Source organism: Mirounga leonina, unplaced genomic scaffold (genome assembly GCF_011800145.1).
Source record: "Mirounga leonina isolate KUSES-001 unplaced genomic scaffold, KU_Mleo_1.0 Mir_454, whole genome shotgun sequence".
NCBI lineage: Eukaryota > Metazoa > Chordata > Mammalia > Carnivora > Phocidae > Mirounga > Mirounga leonina.
Window position 1 is genome coordinate 1,971,926 of NW_023270763.1, and position 18,807 is coordinate 1,990,732.

Sequence of the window (18,807 nt, forward strand, 5' to 3'; positions counted from 1 at the left end):
TAATGTAGTGTTATTCTACTTTTAATGGTTTCTCTTCAATGTCCCCCTCCAATTGGGCAGCTATAAGTACCCTTGTGTTAAAGGTTTTTTATCTTGGATTTTTTTCCCACAGACACGGCCCAAAAGAGAGCCGCACTGGACAAATGGCAGGCATGACTTCACGGACCACTCCTCGGCTCGGTCCCGCCAACCTAAAACACAGCATCCAGCCCGGAGCACGTTGGTGCGTTCTCAGTCCTGCCGACGCTGGTTCCGATCATCTTACTCATGGTAGTCCAGGTGAACGTCTTCACTCAAGTATGCACCGCGGGGTAGCGGCGGGGACCCAGGCAGATGCTGCCTGGCTGCGCGGGGCCTGTGGGTTCACTCTGAACCAACCTGGGCGAATCTCTTAACCTCAGTTTCCGGATTTTAAAACATGCGGATTGGGTCCCTATCACAAAACAATCCAGTGAGATCATGTACGACTACACAAGGCCTAGGAGCTGCTACTCATCTAAGAATGATTTTCTTGCGGAAACACTAGACGTGTTCTAGGCCCTGAGAGTATTTCCTTCGTGCGGTCGCAGGGGCAGAGCCCAGCTTCAAGCCCTCACGCAGGGCCGACTGCTTGCTCTCCGCGCAGGCCAGCACCGGCCCTCCGTGGGCTCGGGCAGAGGACTCGGTCACACCGATTCACGTCCACCCCGCTCCCCTGTCACACGGATCCAGTTCCCGCTGTCGTCTCAGGGGTTCTGTTATAAATTTTAGGTCACCAAACCCGATAGTCACCTCACTAGTGTTATTAATTCCTTGTGTTCAACGATCTCAAAATTGCATCCCTTCCAGTTTTCTTTTTGCATTTCGCCTTTCTAAGGAGGGCTGCTCCCTTGCCTCAGGAGGGCTGTGGGGATACACTTCTGTCCACCGCAGGGGCTTCCCGCCACGGCACTGGTCACAGAATGGCGCTGTTGCCCGTCCCCCGGCTTCACTCCGTCCACTACGTGCGGTGCGGCCCCACGGCAGGGGTGGCCCGGGGGCCATAAGGGTTAACCCACCCCCGCTTGGTTTCTGCACGATGTGTGTCTTGTCTCGGGTGTGGCGGGGGCCGCCCCCACTGGGACCGCTGTGCCCTACGATGTACCGCCTGCCCCGCGCCCCGAGAGCGCCCGCGGCATGTCCTGCTAAGCCCCCCGAGCCGGCTCCGTGGAGACTGGGCTTGGGGAGCTTGGGCCCTTGCTCTGTCCCCCCCGGTACGCCTGTGCTGGAGGAGGGGCAAGCCCCCAGCGCGGCTCTTTGGGCCTCAGAGGGAGGGTACCTGAGCTGCTGGTGACCGTACTCACCCAGCCGGCATCAGGCCTTTTCTCTGCCAGAGTGCGAACAAAATCCGGGCCCTGCGGTAAGCAGACGCAGAGATGAAGGCGCAGGCGGCGCGGCCTGTCCCCCCGACAGCCTGAGGAGTGGGGCCTGCGCCGACCCAGCCCGCGGCCGGGCACCGCCGCGCGGGGCCACAACTTACTCGGGATGGGTCCAACAGCTGCTCTATCTGCCGGTCCTTCCTGCTGTTTTCCTCTTCTAGGCGCCGGAGCTTTGCTCTCATGAGATCCACATCACTTTTCTGCGTGTGCAGTGACTGAAGGGAAACAACCACACACACGTACACTCGTGCACACACGTGTGCACATGAACATCCAGGTGAAACCCCCGTCGGAGCAGACCTTGCAAGCGGCCCGGTGCCTGGTCAGGGCCCTGTGTGTGTCGCAGGGGAAGGACAGCTGCATGTCACGGGGAGGAGCCCTGTGGGCACCCCCCAGCGAGCCTGCGTCTGTCACAGCACCTGTCGCTACAACTCGTCAAAGGCTAACTAACGTCCACTTAAAATCCTTGTCCCCTGCTGGGGCTCAGGGGGTCACAGCAATGGCCTCACAAGTTTCCACCAATCTGTGGTGAACTGAGGAGAAAAGACCATGCAGTCAATTTCCCACTCAACTGAGTTGATTCGATCCCACAGCTGCCCTGTACTTGGAAATCTCTTCCGTTGCCTCGTCTGGGCTTACAGCACCCTTTTATGAAAGGGTGACGGCGGGTATTTTTCATTTTTGTTTTTCACGTCCTCACTTGAAAAAGCTCTCTCCCAGGCCGTGGAACCCCAGAGCCCAGGGCGCACAAGCCGCAGGGGGCAGCGCCCACACGGTCAGCCAGCATCAGCCCCCAGCTGGACTAGCCAGCTATCCTGGAAACAGCCTTCTCCTCTCCGGGCACTCGTGGTGTCCCGGAAGAGAGACGGCATCTGAACAAAACCACCACCAGCAGCCGACCCAAAGCGCACACCCATGGAGGGAGGCCTGGCAGGCCAGCCACGCACCCGCGGTTGGCTAGTGGTGCTCTGGGGCACGAGACATTCCTGGCACTTGGTGAGGGTTTAATCAATAAGTCAGTTCATGCACAGTCGTTGGGAAGGAGAAAAAATTGTATGATGGGAATTCTGCTTTGGAAATAGGGGCTACGCTCACTGTCCCCTGTTCCTCCTGCTCTGTACAGTGAGAAACCTTGGACACTATATGGGAGGCAAACATAAGGAGGCTCATGAAGGTGGAGGGAAGAAGCAGACTAGCTCAGGACCCAAGAGACAACCGCAGAGTCCCCCCTTGTGCCTCACACGCCCTCAGTGGAGTACGGGGGAAAGCCAAAGCCTGGACGAGCCCACGGGCACAGACAGGAAAGCCTCCTCTCCCCAGCAGGAAAGAGGAGCCTCACCAGGCAGAAAACTTACAGACAATAACGGCTCCACCTCGGGCAGACCGCAGAACGGAGCATGGCCCCATCCCTGCCAGTGAGGACTGAGTGCGGAGCCCAGCCCCCACCCCCGCCAGGCCCTAGCAAGATGTCTTGCCCCCTCCTTGCTGGGGGAGAGGGGTGGTCAGAGGAGGCCTGGGGGAGGGTAAGGTCTTTACTGTCCAGGGGTAATGAGGCCACACACACAAATAAAATGGAAGACTTAAATCCTAACATACCAAAAATTACATTAAGTGTAAATGATCTAAACAAACCACCTGGAAGACAGAAACTGGCAAAGTAGATTAAAAAAAACATGACCAATTATGTTGATTTTCACGTCGTGAGATAGGAGACAGAAGTAGAAGGATGGAAAAAGAGATGCCACTGCAACATTGACCAATGAAAGCGGGAGTGGGTCCATAGTATCAGACAAAGCAGACATCAGAGAACAGACACGGACGTCACGTAGTGACCCTAAGGGCCAATCCACCGAGGACACAGCGACCCTAAATGCACATACACCCAACAAGTGACAAAACTGGAGGGTAGGCCAGACCCACAGGCACAGTGGGGCCTTCAACACCCTTCCCTCAGCGATGAGCAAGCAGCTGGACAGAAAGCCAGCAGGGGTGCAGGGGAGCTCACCCTGCCACCCCACAGGGGCTGATGGCCCGCACACGACACCCCGCCTGGCAGCAGCATACGCACTCTCTTCCCAAGCCCGTAGCACAGACGCGAAGACACTCCTGGGGCCATGCGGCCAACCTAGACACACAAGAAACCAAACTACACGGGGTGTGTTTTGTGGCCACAGTGAATCAGACTACAAGTCAGCAACAAAAGCAACATGAAAATCTTTAAACTCTCAGACACTTAACGACCCAATTCCAAATAACCATGGGCCAAAGGGTCTTCAGGGAATTAGCACATCAAAAAAGTACATCAAACTTCGCAGGATGCAGCTGGACCAGGGCTGGGCAGAAGGAGCCCCTGGTATGGGCCGCCCTGGAAGGCTCCCAGGGCAGGACGCTGAGTGGAAAATGCCAAATGTAATTCCACGTACAGAACATCGCCAAGATGCCAAAATTATAGAGATGGGGAGAAACGTCAGTGGTCACCAGGAGTTAGGAATGGTGAGCGGGGAGGGAGACAGCTACAAAGGGGCAGCTTGAGGGACAGCCTGGGGCATCACATATGTTGACCAAGGTGGCAGGTACATGACTATACACACGTGGCAACATGGCACGGAACTGGACACGCACGGCGCCCATATCCACGTCCTGGTTTTGACACTGTGCTGACAGGTGGGGGAGATTGGTGCAGGGGACTGTCTGTGTTACCTCTGCCACTGCCTGGGATGGTCTACACCCCGGGAACCTCGCTGAGGGCCGGGCTCCCTGGGACGGTCTATACCCCGGGACCTTGGCTGAGTGCTGGGCGTGGTGTGGAATCCTCGCATGGGTACTTTGCTGAACCTTCATAGCCACCCTGTTAAACTGCACCTTTATGGTCCCCATTTTTCAACAGGAAACTGAGGCATCACTTGCCATAGAAAAACGACTCTGATGCTCAAGATCCCAGAGCCACAGAGTCATGGAAGTAAAATTCTCTTCTCTCTGCATTTACAAGCCTAGGCTGATTTTTTCCAGATGCCTGTGATGGTAAGTTTGAATAAAGTCAGTATAATTTTACCCAGGGACCCACTTCTAGCCTCAGGAAGATCCAAGAGTGCTATTGCAGTGATGATTCAGAGTTCAAAATAAGGGTTCTCCCCACCATACCGCTGATAAGCAGCTGTCCAACATTTGCTCACGATTTCTGAGGACAAGGGAGTATGGGTGCTCGGGAGGTACCTTCACTGCTGGGCTGCTCCCACGGCAGCGCAGTCTCTTGGTTCTACCTGAACTCTGAGCATCTGGTCTGGACTGACACAGAAGGACTGTGTCTTGCACACAGCGGCCTAGACCAGCCTGCTCCTCGCAGGCTCCTCATTATGGCCGTGCCCTGGGGGTGCTGGCTACCCACACTCTGTTTAACCTCTGGTGCCCAGATGGGCCGTGGTCCCCCAGATACGGCTCAGCTGCAGGGGACAGTAGGGCTAGAAAGAGACTAACGTCATGGAAGGGAGTGAACTCTGGCCTGTTCTCTAGGGGCACGAGAATGTGTAAGGGCATGAAAGAGCAGCGTGGCCGTAGTGGTTATGGTGAAGGTGACGAGGATGACAGTAATTTTCTCAGTGCAATTCACATTTCAGGGACTGGAGGATAGCACAGGGCAGTAAAAGCAGCCTTGGCCTTGGGAGGCAGATGGCCTTGGTGGAAGTCTTCATTCTGCTACTGGTTGACCTCGGACAGACCACTACCTTGTCTGAGTCTCAAGGTCATCACCGGCTAACAGCGTGCGCTCCCTCACAGACTCCTGTAGAGATCCATCGCGCGAGGGCACGTGGAACGTCCGGGCCACACAGAAGAGACACACACACGGGAGGCTACTGGTAACAACGACACCAGTGACCTCACCCGATACCAAATCTCTGTGCGGAGGGTCTGTGAGGTCAAACCCGTGTTTCCCCTGACGCCCTGCCATGCTGCGGGAGCAGAGCAGAGATGGCGCTGACACAGGGGGAGGCTTCCCCCGCAGCTGGTACGAGGTGAGCCACCCAGCTTCCAAGGCACCGGGCCGGGCTTCGAACTCGGGCGTCCCGCCAAAGCTCATGTTCTTTCCGCGCAGACATGTCAGCACCGACCCTGACCGTCCTACCTGTCCTTGCAGAAGGCTCTCGTTATCCCAAACCAGCAAGGGACAGACAGTAACATTACCTTCTTCAGCTCAATGATCTCGTCATACATGTCTTCCTTCTCTCTGTAGACCAGGGTCCCGGGAACATGACCTAGAGGACGACACACCAACGTCTGAAAAGATCATCGCAACAGCAGAAAGAATTCTTGGCTGTACCTTAAGGAAAACCTGGAAGTTGATACAATTGCCCTTTTTAAAAAAGGAGGATTAAAAAAAAAGGAGCAAAAATACTTCAACATTTTTAGCCTGACCACAATACTTCACCCAAATTAAGGAGACCAAAACTGATGGCAATACAGAAATATAAAGCAGGAGGAAACGGAAAGGTGTGAACACAGGGCTTACTTGCAGGAAAAGGAAAGAAGGGGTCAAAAGGAGAAGTGGTACGTTCAGGTTTTAAATAACAAACAAAACAAAAAGACAAATAAACAATCCCCCTTCCCATGTCGAAACAGTGAAGCATACTCTGGTTTCAGCATGATACCCAATATATTGAGACTCTAAAACATTCAAGCCTGAAGTAGAACTCGGAGCCAGCCGACACAGGAAGGGGGTCAGCTCAGGGTCACAGCGACAAGGGCCCGCCGTGCTCCCGGCGGAGGTCCACAAGGACAGCAGGAAGAGCCAGGCAGGAAATGTGAATGAAGACCAGGCAGGAAGACAGAGACAGGACAACAGAGCCAGCTTTTCTGGTGAGATGTGGGCTTTTCCTTATTTGCAATTGTTATTTCTAAGACTGTGTATCCGACAGATTTTAGTACGACTCCACGTTTAGGGAGGTGGGCCCCATGGGAGCCTGGGAAGATGCCACCGTCCACATTAGGAAAGCTACTTTCTAGAAGGGCAGAGTGGACCTGCAGGACCCCTGTCCTCTCTCCATGACCTCGTAGGGACGGAGCCAGCACAGGAAGCTCCAGTCTCACTGAGTCAGAGCAGACCCTGCGCTCTCCCTCCTGCTTTTCCTTACATGTGGCCTTGTCACCATCACCATGCTCACCATTGCTGGCAGAACGCCTGAGATTTGACCTCTTCATTCTTAAAGCTTCTGTCAGATAGTCGGGCGTGCTGCTGGGGGGGTTGGTCCGTGCATGCTCCAAGGTCAGGTCTGACTTCAGGGCTTGGGTCAGACTTCCTGGTTTGAACATGCATGGATTTAACATGACAGGTACACACAAACACAACGGGAGGTTTTGCCTCTAATAATCAATCTTCCTGGGCGGAAAAAAGCTTAAGTCAACCAGCAGATAGTGGCAATCAGTGCTTCGCTGATAAATGTTCAATAAGCAGCTCTCAAGAGACAAAGGGAGCCCAGATTGGTAGCATCTGCCTATTTCCCTGGTACAAATATTCCCACCACGTCCAATTTCAAGCTGTCAGTGTGCCATCGACCAGCTCACAAAATTCCTAAAAATGGAACCATTGGCTCGTGCAAGCAGGTAGGAGCTGTCTCCAACAGGCCAGGCCAGCCGTGCTGAGACATCCTAAGACTCAAAGGGACACAGCGTCACAGACGCAAACTGTCAGGAACTATACTGCACATCACGGAAAGGTTACGAGGCTTGGTCAACATCTTTGAGAAGATTAAAAACAATGTCATTCAAATAAGTCATATCACAAACTCTATCTTAAATCACCACCTGCAATTCCTAAAACTCTCCTGTGGAGCAGGAAAGGTCTCTGTCGGAGTGACCACGTACCTTGCTTTGAGCCTCCCAGCCACAGCTTCTGTGGGGTTAAGGACATTCTGTTACCAAGAGGCATGCTTGCTGCTGTCCTCAGAGATCTCCAGGACGCCACTTTTCTCGGCTTAGAGTAATAAGGTGACTCTAGAAAGTCAACATACAGTTTCAGAGGTGCAAGAGATCAATGCCCCTTCAACATAAGTGTCTGAGAGAGACAAGAACAGTACCACAGAATATTCACGAGACTACTGTGACAAAAGTAAAAAACACAGTCAGGATATGTATATATACTTACATTTAAAAAAAAATTTTGTTATAAAGACATAACGTAATGGGAAATTTACCTAAAAATGCAAATCCATAATTCCGCCAATATTTGACGTTTTACAATGCGTGTGTAGTTCGACATTGTCACAGTTATAGTCAACACACAATTTTGTGTCCTTTATACTCGACACTGTAAAAAACTTCATTTTGCTACACAGTGGTGTAAGCAATATTAAGAACTTAATATATTAAAAAATCTAGAAGAGGGGCGCCTGGGTGGCTCAGTCGTTAAGCATCTGCCTCAGGTCATGATCCCAGGGTTCTGGGATCGAGCCCCGCGTCGGGCTCCCTGCCCAGCGGGAAGCCTGCTTCTCCCTCTCCCACTCCCCCTGCTGTGTTCCCTCTCTCGCTGTGTCTCTCTCTGTCAAATAAATAAAATCTTTAAAAAAAAAAAAATCTAGAAAAAAATTACCTTTCCAGGGCATTTTTTATTTTGTTATCAAAACAAGGGAAATGTTTTATTTTATTTTATTTTATTTTTTTAAGATTTTTTATTTATTTATTTGAGAGAGAGAGAATGAGAGAGAGCGAGCACATGAGAGGGGGGAGGGTCAGAGGGAGAAGCAAACTCCCCGCCGAGCAGGGAGCCCGATGCGGGACTCGATCCAGGGATTCCAGGATCATGACCTGAGCCGTAGGCAGTCGCTTAACCAAATGAGCCACCCAGGCGCCCAAGGGAAATGTTTTAAAGTCCTTTTTTAATCTGGAATTTCATCTCTTTAATTATGGAAGATATAGCAAATTTATGTGAAAACTTACTCATAAGACATGCTGATAATTAGCAAAGAAATGTCTGTCTAGAGCAGGCCCTAAAAACCTAAGTCTAATATATTTAATTTTTTAGAAATTTCTATCTTTTTTCCATGGCCTCAAAATTTATGAGAAATGTCCCATTATTATTTAGAACAGGAGAATAAAGACTCACTAGACCCAGACGCATTTTTGCTCACCGGGACAGCTGAAGGCCTTCCAAACTTTGTCCATTTAAGTGCTCCCTTATACAGTAAATTAGCAATCAGGGAAACAGCTCCCCAAGTAACATTTCCCTCCTAAATGTATGTGATTCATCAATGAATAGTAAGAATTCCTCAGGAAATGTGCACGCACACAGACCAAAGCAGGAAAGGCAGAAGGAAATGGGCCGGGAAGCACGGTGGCGAGCAGGGAGGCAAGCACCCAGCCCCCGCGCTCTGCAAGCTACAAACCCACGTGGAGCCGGCTTAGGCATTCCAGAGCCACGCTTGTGACATGAATAGGACACGCAGTCACTGCTGTCACGGCCCAGGAATCCAGACAGAAGCACACCTGCTCAACACATGCTCCGAAAGGTGTGAGGGAAGCGGGCCCCGGAGCTGAGACCTGGCCAGCCAGAGTGAGAGGCAACACCAGCCCAGGCAGAGAAGCACGAGTGCGCGGGGGACAGGACACACAGGTCAGTGGGGAGCAGGGCACCCATGATCAGTGCTGGTGCAGGATGAGACTCCCCGCCAGGCTGCCAGGAGAAAGTGCAGGGAGACGCCGAGCCGCTGAGGTTCAGCAGCCCCCTCAAGTTGTGATTTGGGGGTTCTCACCGTTGTAACTTACATGAAACACAATTCAGATGTTTACAGAAATCACGATAAAAACTATTTGATTGTTACAATTTTAAACACTCGAAATGCTGACTTTCGGTAAGAATGATGAAAGATGTTGTGATATTTACTTTTGGCACCTTGTAGCCACGAAGGACTTAAAACAAAATGGTTCTAAAACTAGAAGGTTTAAAACACAAACAGCACACTTCTACTTTATATCAATTCTCAGTTTCCTCCATGGAAGGAGAGCAAGGACATCAAAAATCCAAACTGACAGATGCTTTCTCTCTAATGTTTATATTTCTTTGTAATAGAAAACATATTTTCCTTCCTTGGCAGGAATTATCTTTCTAATTATGTTTTTCTTGGGCTAATATGAAAGTCCGTTAGCATTCGCTGAGTGCGTCATACACATGACACGTTGTGTTTGAAATGTACACGCATGTAAGGAACATTGATACATGCGTAATAAAGTCAGGGATGGCCTCAGGCTTTTGGAGAGCAAAAGGAAGCCAATCCAGGATTTAAACTTTGTCATAAAGACATTCCTAAGCATAAAATTCACATGCGGCTCACCAAACCCTAGAGCAATGTCAGAATGGCGAAGAATAAGAGAGGCTGGCTGGCTGTCTAAACGGACCCCATGCACCACGGACTGAACGTTTGTGCCCCCCACAAGTCCTATGCTGAAACCTAACCCCTACTGTGACCGCATGAGGGGGTGAGGACTGCAGGAGATGGTTAGCTCATGATGGGCGAGGACCTTCATGATGGGATTAGTGCCCCCATAAAAGGGACCCCACAGAGCTCCCTCACCCCCTCCCCCATGGGAGATACCATCCAGTGGTGGCTATCCACAGCATAGTCACGAGAACCCGACCAAGTTGGCACCCTAGTCTTGGACTTCCGGCCTCGAGGACTATGAGAAGTAACTGTCTGTTGTTCAGAAGGCGCCCAGCTCAGCTCAGCTCAGCCGCCCGGGCAGAAGAGGACCCACCCCTGTAGCCTCGTGCCCGACGGGCAGCCGCCTACTTGTCTACGGCCAAGAATGGTGTCTCCCGGACAGAGCTGCCACCCCCCTGAGGACAGGGAGCACAGAGCCACCCGGCGGACGCAGCCAGGGTAAGTCCACAGGAAACCACGACACCTGCCCAGTGTGCCAACAGCAGCGCTCTGACTCAGGAGGGGACGCGGCCGCGTTCCAAAGACACAGCGGGTTCAAAGGGCGGGCAACAAGCACAAGAGGCCAGAAACACAGCATCTGCGGGGGGCTCAAGGGACAGTGACTCAGGAGCCTCAGCGCCTCGAGGGCCTCCTCAGTCGGGGACTACTGGGGCCACGGGGCAAGGTGGGGACCCCAAGAGGGCCAGCTCACAAGACCCTAACACAAAACGGAGCCTAGTGGTGGAAGTGTTGCATTTCAATGACCCCAAGTGTTTGAAGAAGACATTCGTGATCTTTCTCCCAAGACACCAGGGAAGGACAGCTTCTGAGAACCATTTTCTGTGTTAAACTGCAGAAATTTGAGAGATGAGGGGCCTGGTCATACTTACTCGGTGATGTGGGTGGAGGTTTGTGGAAACTTTTCCTTTTTGCTTTCTGAAAGAAAGAAAAACGAGGTAAAGCACGCTGGGCCTTCTGAAGCAGCCCAGCGGCCCCAGTGGTGAAGCCTGGGTGTATTCGGGATGGCTCAGAGCAGGTGCAAGGGCAGTGAGAAGGAGATTAACTCAGCAGAGACCTGTGCGCAGTCTGAGCCAAGGAAAAAGCCCATGGCACAGTGGGGCGACCCCAAGAAAGGTGACCAGTGCCGCGTCCTGGCTGAGCCGGGTCCCTGGGAGCCCTGGCAACACTCCATAAGTGCAGACTGAAGACACCCCACAAATGGTGTGTCTGCGACCACCCCACTGGACTCATGCCAGCATCTGAAGCACCACGCTGTGCCCGTCCACGACGGCGGATTTGGCAAGAAGAAACCCTTGTGAATAAGGCGCCTGCAAATCCCCCTGGGGAGGGAAGGTGCAGCAGAGGAATGACCCTGTCGTAACCCCGTCTCCGGGGACAACCCAGATGCCAGTGAGTTCTCCTACCCACTACTTATGTGCCCGGGGAAATGACACGTCTTTCACGCCTGTGTTCCTCAACTGCTTCCCACTAGACAGAGAATGCCCCTCACCTCCCTTTCAGCGGAAGCAAGGAGTTCTGTGTTGTGCATTTTACCCAGCAGACGGGCTGGATCCCTACTTCAGGGAGCATCTTGGGCCCCTATCCTCGGTGGTGTTGAGGGGGGCATCCCTCATGCTGCAGGGGTTCCCTCATGGCAGACAAGGGGCCCGAGAGGCTCCCCTGAGTGCACAGAGCTGTGGCGAATGGGGATCTGCTGGTGCCACGTGCCTTCAGGGCTCTGTGTCGAGGTCCGTCGGTAACTCTGCCTGCTGGAGACATGCTGCCTGGGCTCGTCTTTCACCATGTGGCTGGAAGGCGTCATTCTCTACCCAGCACAGCTTCCCACGTGAATGCAGAGAGGCCAAGCTGGGGGCTAGTTTGCCTGGGGACCTGTGCTGTCCACTCTCCCTTCAGGCTAGCTCCTGCCTCCCAGGGACCCTGGGGGCCATCTGGCCAGGACATGCAGTGCCAGGGCTGTGGCTGCCAAAGGGTCCCCTCTCTCCTCCCGGAGCCCTCTCCTTCCCCTCACGTGTCAGGACTGGGGGCCGGGGGCACCAGAGGGTTGTAGCCAAAACCAGACCCAGGATAGGAGCTTACCATCTGCCTCAAATATACTCCACTCAGGACTAACACCTGGATACAAGTCTTAAAATTATAACCACAGTTGTTTACATCCAATGAGGGGCTCAAAACTCTTCAGGTGCTGAGAGCATGTAGAGTTTATATTCCAGCTCTAAACTCGACACTTGTGGGGAATGACCTGGTGCATGTGTTTCAGTAACATGAGCAAGGGCAAAAGCACGAGCGCGGGGATGAGCGGCTGCCCCCCGACCACACTCACCGTCTCAAAGTCAGAGTCAAAGGTAATCGCAGATAGACTGTCATCTCCCTGGAAGAAGAGATGCAAACATTGAGATTTTAGGGCACCTGCCTGGCTCCCCCTGGTTACACACAAGGTGGAAAGAGCCACAGCTACGGAGGCTGAGACTCAAGAAACCCAGTCAAAGTAAGCAGGCAGCAGCCAGACGGCTCAGCCCAGCGGAACGAAGGGGTGGGGGGACACAGAGCAGACTCTGCCTGCAGGGCTGCTCTGTGTCTGTCCACCTAGCGACACCATTTGCACGGAATCGCTGGGTACCATTGCTAAAGAAACAGTTCAGGATAAAAGGACTTCATTTTCCACATTGTTTAAATGTGTTCTCATTCACCTTCACATCAAAGCACGAGGAGTCTGTGGATCCTGATCAGAACAAGCTGAAGTTATTTAAAAAAAAAAACACACTCAGGGGCGCCTGGGTGGCTCAGCCGGTTAAGCGGCTGCCTTCGGCTCGGGTCATGATCCTGGAGTCCCGGGATCGAGTCCCGCTTCGGGCTCCCTGCTCAGTGGGGAGTCTGCTTCTCCCTCTGACCCTCCCCTCTCTCATGCTCTCTGTCTCATTCTCTCTCTCAAATAAATAAAATCTTAAAAAAAAATAAATAAATAAACACACTCATTAATACATGCATTATTTGGACTCATAAAGCTTCCTGCCCTGGCCCTGCGGGGAGGGGATAAAATCTGTACACCTAATTCCAGAACTAGGATGTCGTTTCTCAAGAGAAGAGTGTTTCCATGTAAGTCACCGACTCAAATTTAAATCCTAAAAAAAGAGACAGAAAGGAGGAACAAAATCTAAATCCTTTCAGACTGTTGTGTTGCTGATTGACGAAGCTGCTGCTGGGAGTTAGGACCGCACGCCCCTCCTGTGAACCGACGATCTGTGTCAGGCTGCTGGGCGCAGCGTACTTCAGCGAGCCGTCCGTGCTGTGGTGGAACCCACTTCCTATCCCAGCGGGACTTTGCTGCCTTCTGAGAAGCACACAGATCCTCTGCAGGGCTGAGGATCAGCACTTAAACAGTAACGCTGCTAGCAGCTTGAAGGTCCACTGGAAACAGGGGCAGCACCCCGTGCCGGCTGTCCGAAACAGAGCCCGGACTAAGGGTGCGGCGTGACGTGGGCCGGGGACGGAAGGGTGTTCCAATTAGCAGGATCTTTCACTAGCCACGGACTTGGGTTTTCGATGTCACCGAACAGGTGACGTTTTCAGGGGTAAAGAGCACATGCCAATTAGAGAGAGTTTTCCCTGAGCAAAGTGTATGAATACAACGTGCAACATTTAGGAACAGAAGGCAGGGGAAGGCAAGACCAGAGGAGCGACTGTGGCGACCGCGTCTGGGTGCCCTGGCATCGCAAAGGACGCGCCTGCCAACGGCGGGTGTGAACCTGCTGAAACTACAGAGGAGCAGCAGAAGGTTTCTCTGGTGGACACTCGTCATTACTACTTGTTCCGAATAAAACCCTGAAAACTGTGTGATGACCTGAAGGCTCAACGAGGGAATGAGGTTATGTGTGTGGTGGATAAAACCAAGTGACCTCGCTCTCCAGCAGGTGTGCTCGCCCACCACGCCCTCTCCCCAGCCAGTCCCCGCCACGGGTCACCACCTGCGCCCTGCCAGCCACATCTGGAACCGCGGAGCCGCCGCAGGCCCGCCCCTTCAGTCGGCAGGAGAGAGACCACAGACTGTTAAAAACAGCGAACACACTGATGGCCGGTTCCCTGAGCATGAACCGCGCCGCCGCAGGCTGGCGGGCTACACTGCCCCGGACTGTTGCGAGGCGGGACCCCAGGGGCTGCAGGCGGGCGGGAGGGCGGTCTGCGGGCAGAGTCCCGCGAGGCCTGGAGCAGCCCCAGGCCTGCGTGCCAGCTGTGTGACGTGGATCACGCCACGGACCCTCTCCATCTCAGCTTCCTGGACCACAGAGGACCCGTTCCTCTACCAGATTTTTAAAAGCACCAGAAGTCTACATGCACTGGGGGAGAAGACATGGCGTGTCTATATGAGATGCAGGGGCCTATGGGGACTCAGTACATGGTGACAGTGGGGAAGGGTTGCGCTATCTGAGAGCCGTCTTCCCGAATGATGGGGTGAGGAGCTCGGGCAACTGTCTCTTCAACTACCATTGAACACAGAAAGTTACAAAACAATTGTTTGAGGTTTCTGGAAATTGACCTAAAGGCATACAACAATAGAGGCATGCAACAATTCATTCAAGAAAATCTACTAAATGTGGGGAAGAACAGTGGGAGTCTGGGGCACCGCTCGCCCCCCAAACCCCATCCCACAGAAACTACTTCAGAGAGACCCGCTCTAGGAGGGTGCAGGCAGGATGGTGGGGAATGGTGGGGGGCGGTTCTGAGAAGTAGGGTGTAAGTAGGCAGGCTAGGAAATCTGGGTCCCGGACGCCCCGACGCTGGCTTGCTTGTAGGGCAGAGGTTCCACGCAGGGAAGGTCCAGCCCAGAAGGCCAGTGCCCCCTCCTGGAGTAGGGGTGTCACTCCAGGAGGGACAAACGGCCATCCCTGCTGCACAGAGGTCCTTCCCGGAGGAAGAGGCAGGCCAACAGTTGAGCCCAAGGGGACTGGCTTTATTTGTCGCGGGTATGGGGCATCCCCATGCCTCCCTGATTCCAGTGCCAAGTCGAAGACCACGGTGACGTGGTGGGGAGCAATTATAAAGCCCTCCCAGCTCTGTGATCGTTGCAGCAGAAGGCTAACCAGCAGAGCAAGAGGAGCTCTAACAGGCCCGGGAGAGCCTTCCTGGGGTCACGGTCAAGTCCGAGGCTCAGGGAGGCTGCCTGCAAGCATCAGACTGCACCCACCAGGAGCAGGCTCAGGGTGGACTTGGAAACATTCTCCACACCGCGCCTAGATCAATCAAAGGGCACAAGCTCACGGGCGCTAGGGGCCTTAGCACAACCTTGAACCAAACACTGGTTCAACAAGAAACTCCGATGCAAGAGCAGCTCCCAGGAAGCCAGGCTTAAAGGTAAAATCACACGTCCCTGAAGTCTGGGGGGCCATGTGCACGGCTCAGTTGCCCTCTCGGGAGATGGAGAGGAGAGACCCAAGCTGCTAGTCCTTGGCTGCCAGTGGGCAAAACCGTAAACTCCCGCCATGTGACTGCAGCCTCCAGGCCACACACCACAGACGCACACACTGCACACGCACGCACACCATGGATGCACATGTGTGTGCACGCACACGCACGCACACCCACCACACACGCACGCACACCACGGATGCACACGCGTGTGCACACGCACCACACACGCACATGTGCATTCATGCATGCACACACACCAAACTCGCACGTGCCCGCACATACACGTACATGCAGTGGTAAAGGGCAAAGATCTGACAGGCCAAGGGGCTTACCTATAATGTCTGAGCAGAAAGTGGCTTCTGCTGACTCAAGGGTGACCCCTAGGTAGTTAGGCTGGAAGATGCAAACAAGAAAGAATCTGAGCAGGGAATCAGAGGCTGCACAGTGTGGGGAGATCAACTGCAGGGTCAGTCCAGTCAAGTCACTCAGCAAAGAGATGAACCACCAAGCAAACCGCATCAGTCCCATGGGGAGGAGGGATCAATACCTAGAGTTGCTGTAACATTCTACCTAAATGTCTAGCTTCCCACAGGAAACTAAGAGACACAGAGAGAAACAGGAAAGTGTGAGTGATAGAAGGGGAAAAAGCGGAAACAGAAGCTTTTGAAGGGCCCGGATGATGGACTTCGCAGACAAGGTCTTCAGAGCAGCCGTCATAAATCTGTTCAAGCCGTGCTGCGGTGAGGCTGCAGGAGGATCGGGAGGCAGCAGGGCACAGGGGCTGGACAAGAGGTCGGGGGGGGGGGGGTCAGTAGTAAAGCACGTGACGCAGAACCTTACATGTAGTGAATGCCTAATACATGCTCTTACTGTCTTATTCTAGAATCTCTGAGCCCTTTCACAAGTGTTGACTCTTAAATCACTGGTGGTTCCACTCAGGCTCCAGGTCACCCCTGTGGCTCTGTATACAGCCACGTGGTCCCACTCAGGCTCCATGTATACAGCCACCACGCGGTGAGCCCCCTGGCACAGAGTAAGAGCTCTGAGAAGTTCATCAGCCAGCCCAGAGGCAGCTGCAGTCCACTTGGGGGAACGGACAGACTGCACAGTGCCTGCTCTCAAGAGGTTCTTATCTAATTTCAAACAGATCCAAGCTCAACAGAAAGCCACAGGTTAGCCTGGACCAAGGGCGGACAGTCTCCTAAGTGCTGAGAGAGCTTTGCACCAGTTCCTCCACGACGGAGTCCCTTGAGACCAAGGCACTGGGGCTTACCTGGTTTCGTGTCCTCAGAGCCTCACGTGGAAAGGGCTTAACAAATGCTAAGCGTGTAAGAATGTTTACAGCCACACTGTTCCTAGTAGAGAAAAAGTGCCAACGAGAGAGGGAAAGCCGGGAAGTGGATAAAGTAGGGGTAGCCACAGCTCAGACTTTTTAAATCATGCTCTTGAAAACGTGTGGCTGTAGGAAAAATGTTAATAACAAATTAAATGGTAAAGGTCACAAAACAATTTAAATATGATCTTAATTTTTTTTAAACACTGCGTGGGAAGAGATGCATTGAGAAAAGATCGAAAGGAAATACACTGAACATTAAGGTGATCTTGTTAGATCACGGGTGGTTAGATCACGGGTAAATTGACTTTCTACATTTTCTCTAGTGCTCACGATTTTCACAACCACGACCTAAGAAGTCACTTTCTAAAGGTGAAGGAGCAGTGAGTGAGTCCCGGGTAGGTGGGCCGGCCTTCCAGGTGAGGCAGGACTTGGTGCCTTGAGGGACGCTCTGCCCTGGTTGAGCTCTGTGTAGCCCTGCCCAGCACAGCCTTCTCCGTGAGAAGGAGGCCAAGTGAGCAAAATGCCCTCTGTCTGGGACTCTCCAAAAGCTTCTCACAGTCCGGGAAATAAAGTCCAAACTCCCTGTACGGCCTGAGAGGCTGTCCACTGTCAGGCCCGCTCCCGCCTTCCCCCCACGAGGTCCCAGCAAGCTTTCTTTCAGGCCCTGGAACACATCCCACCTTCCCACCCCAGGACCTTAGTGCTTGCTGGCCCCTCTGCACTCAGACCTCCTTCTGGTCAGGGACATCCAGGGCGTCCTGGGCACCTGCCTAGGGCACGCAGCCTAAAGCAGCCCTCTGCAACCCATCGCGGCCACATGCGCCTGTTCCACGTTCTGCACAGGCCATGTTAGTGCGGTTTACTGCCTCGTTCTCCCCCCACCGGAATGCCGCTCATTAATCCACGCTGACACCTCCAGCGAAGAGCAGGGGCGCCACAAACACTCGGAAAAGGCACGAGCTGACAGCACGCTTGCCCTCACCCGAGGGAGGCAGCTTGGAGGCACCTCCTCCGGGAAGCCTTCTCCAACCGGCGCTGGGCCGGGCGCTGTTCCCAGGGGCCGGGGGCCGGGGCTTCCCCCCCCCCACCCCCCGCACATCCGGATGGCTCGGGCCGGCCGCCCCGGCCGCTGCCCCCCGCCCCAGAGGCACGGGTGGGCGGGCACTTACGCAGCAGGCTCCGTTGCCCCGCGGACCGCGGTCGCAGGCTCGGCACAGGCCGGGGCCTCGCAGGCGCCGCGCGGCGAGCGCGCAGCGTCCGGGAGGGCTTCCTGGAAGCGGCGGCCTGTGCAAGGCCGGGCGGGGTCCAGGGGCGGCCGGAGGCCGGGTGGGGGGCGGCGAGGCCCGGCCGCTGCACGAGGGCGGGGGCCCGATGGCCGCTCTTATGCGGTAACAATAATGGTAGCTGTCACCCGGCGGCCGCCGGCCTGCTCCCCTTCCTCCGGCCGCGCCCGGCCCCGCGAGTCGCCGAGTTGAAGGCAACGAGGAGGCCCCCCGCGCTTACCGTCTCCGAGGCCGGCTCCGCGGTGCCCAGCGACATGGCGGCGGCGCTGCCCGGCCGCCCCTCGGCGCTGCGGGCGCGGCAGTCGGGCTGTGCGGCTCCGCCGGCCGCCCGGCCGCCCGCAGCCTCCGGGCCTGCCAGCCCGCGCGCCGGCCGCGACCCCGCTGCCATGGCAACCGCGCCGCCTGCGGAGCCCCGGATGTGGCCGGCGCCGGCGCGTCCGGCCGACCGTGCGCGTGCGCGGAGAAACCCGCGGGCCGACCCGCAGCGCGCCCGGAGGGGGCGGAGAGCCGGGCCCCGCTGGACCGTTGCGGGTCGCGCTGAACGGTTCTGGAGTGCGCCCCCGCCTTCTCTCGTGGAGGCTCCTCGATAAGCTGGTGCGCTAGTCACCAGAGCAGGATGCTAGTATTTGTTAGGTTAACGCTGGAAGGCACAAGGGGCTTGTGCGTGTCCCAGGCTGCTCGTTCTGGACACCTGGCATTCAGAAAGTTATCCTCCCGGGCCTCTATCTTAGGCTCTTGGGTTCTGATGTAGCCCCAGGACAATAAAAAATAATGAGTTTGCACTGCACTCAGTGTGTATCATGAAGATCTTTAGGAGCACTGGGCTCCAAAGCTTATTTAAATTATTATTGGCAAGTAGGATGTGCTCTTGCTCCTTCATACAGGTCTCCAAGGGCACCTACTCTGTCCTCTCACCCTGTTTTTGTTTTTGTTTTTTTTCCAGCCACGTGACATTATCCACA

At 54.4% G+C, this 18,807-nt stretch overlaps 1 protein-coding gene across 1 annotated transcript in view; it reads right to left on the reverse strand.

The window, feature by feature from the left end:
• Window positions 1-18,175, reverse strand: part of IQCE (IQ motif containing E) — a 43,480-nt gene extending 25,305 nt beyond the window's left edge. Inside the window, exons 1-8 of the mRNA XM_034988271.1 lie at window positions 18,066-18,175; window positions 12,144-12,191; window positions 10,693-10,738; window positions 7,254-7,382; window positions 6,554-6,688; window positions 5,577-5,647; window positions 1,499-1,612; window positions 1,323-1,373 (exon numbers count right to left, since the gene is read on the reverse strand). Of these exons, the coding sequence (XP_034844162.1) occupies window positions 1,323-1,373; window positions 1,499-1,612; window positions 5,577-5,647; window positions 6,554-6,688; window positions 7,254-7,382; window positions 10,693-10,738; window positions 12,144-12,191; window positions 18,066-18,101 (630 nt within the window). The 5' untranslated portion in view covers window positions 18,102-18,175. The remainder of the gene's footprint in view (window positions 1-1,322; window positions 1,374-1,498; window positions 1,613-5,576; window positions 5,648-6,553; window positions 6,689-7,253; window positions 7,383-10,692; window positions 10,739-12,143; window positions 12,192-18,065) is intronic.
• Between the last annotated feature and the right edge of the window lie 632 nt (window positions 18,176-18,807).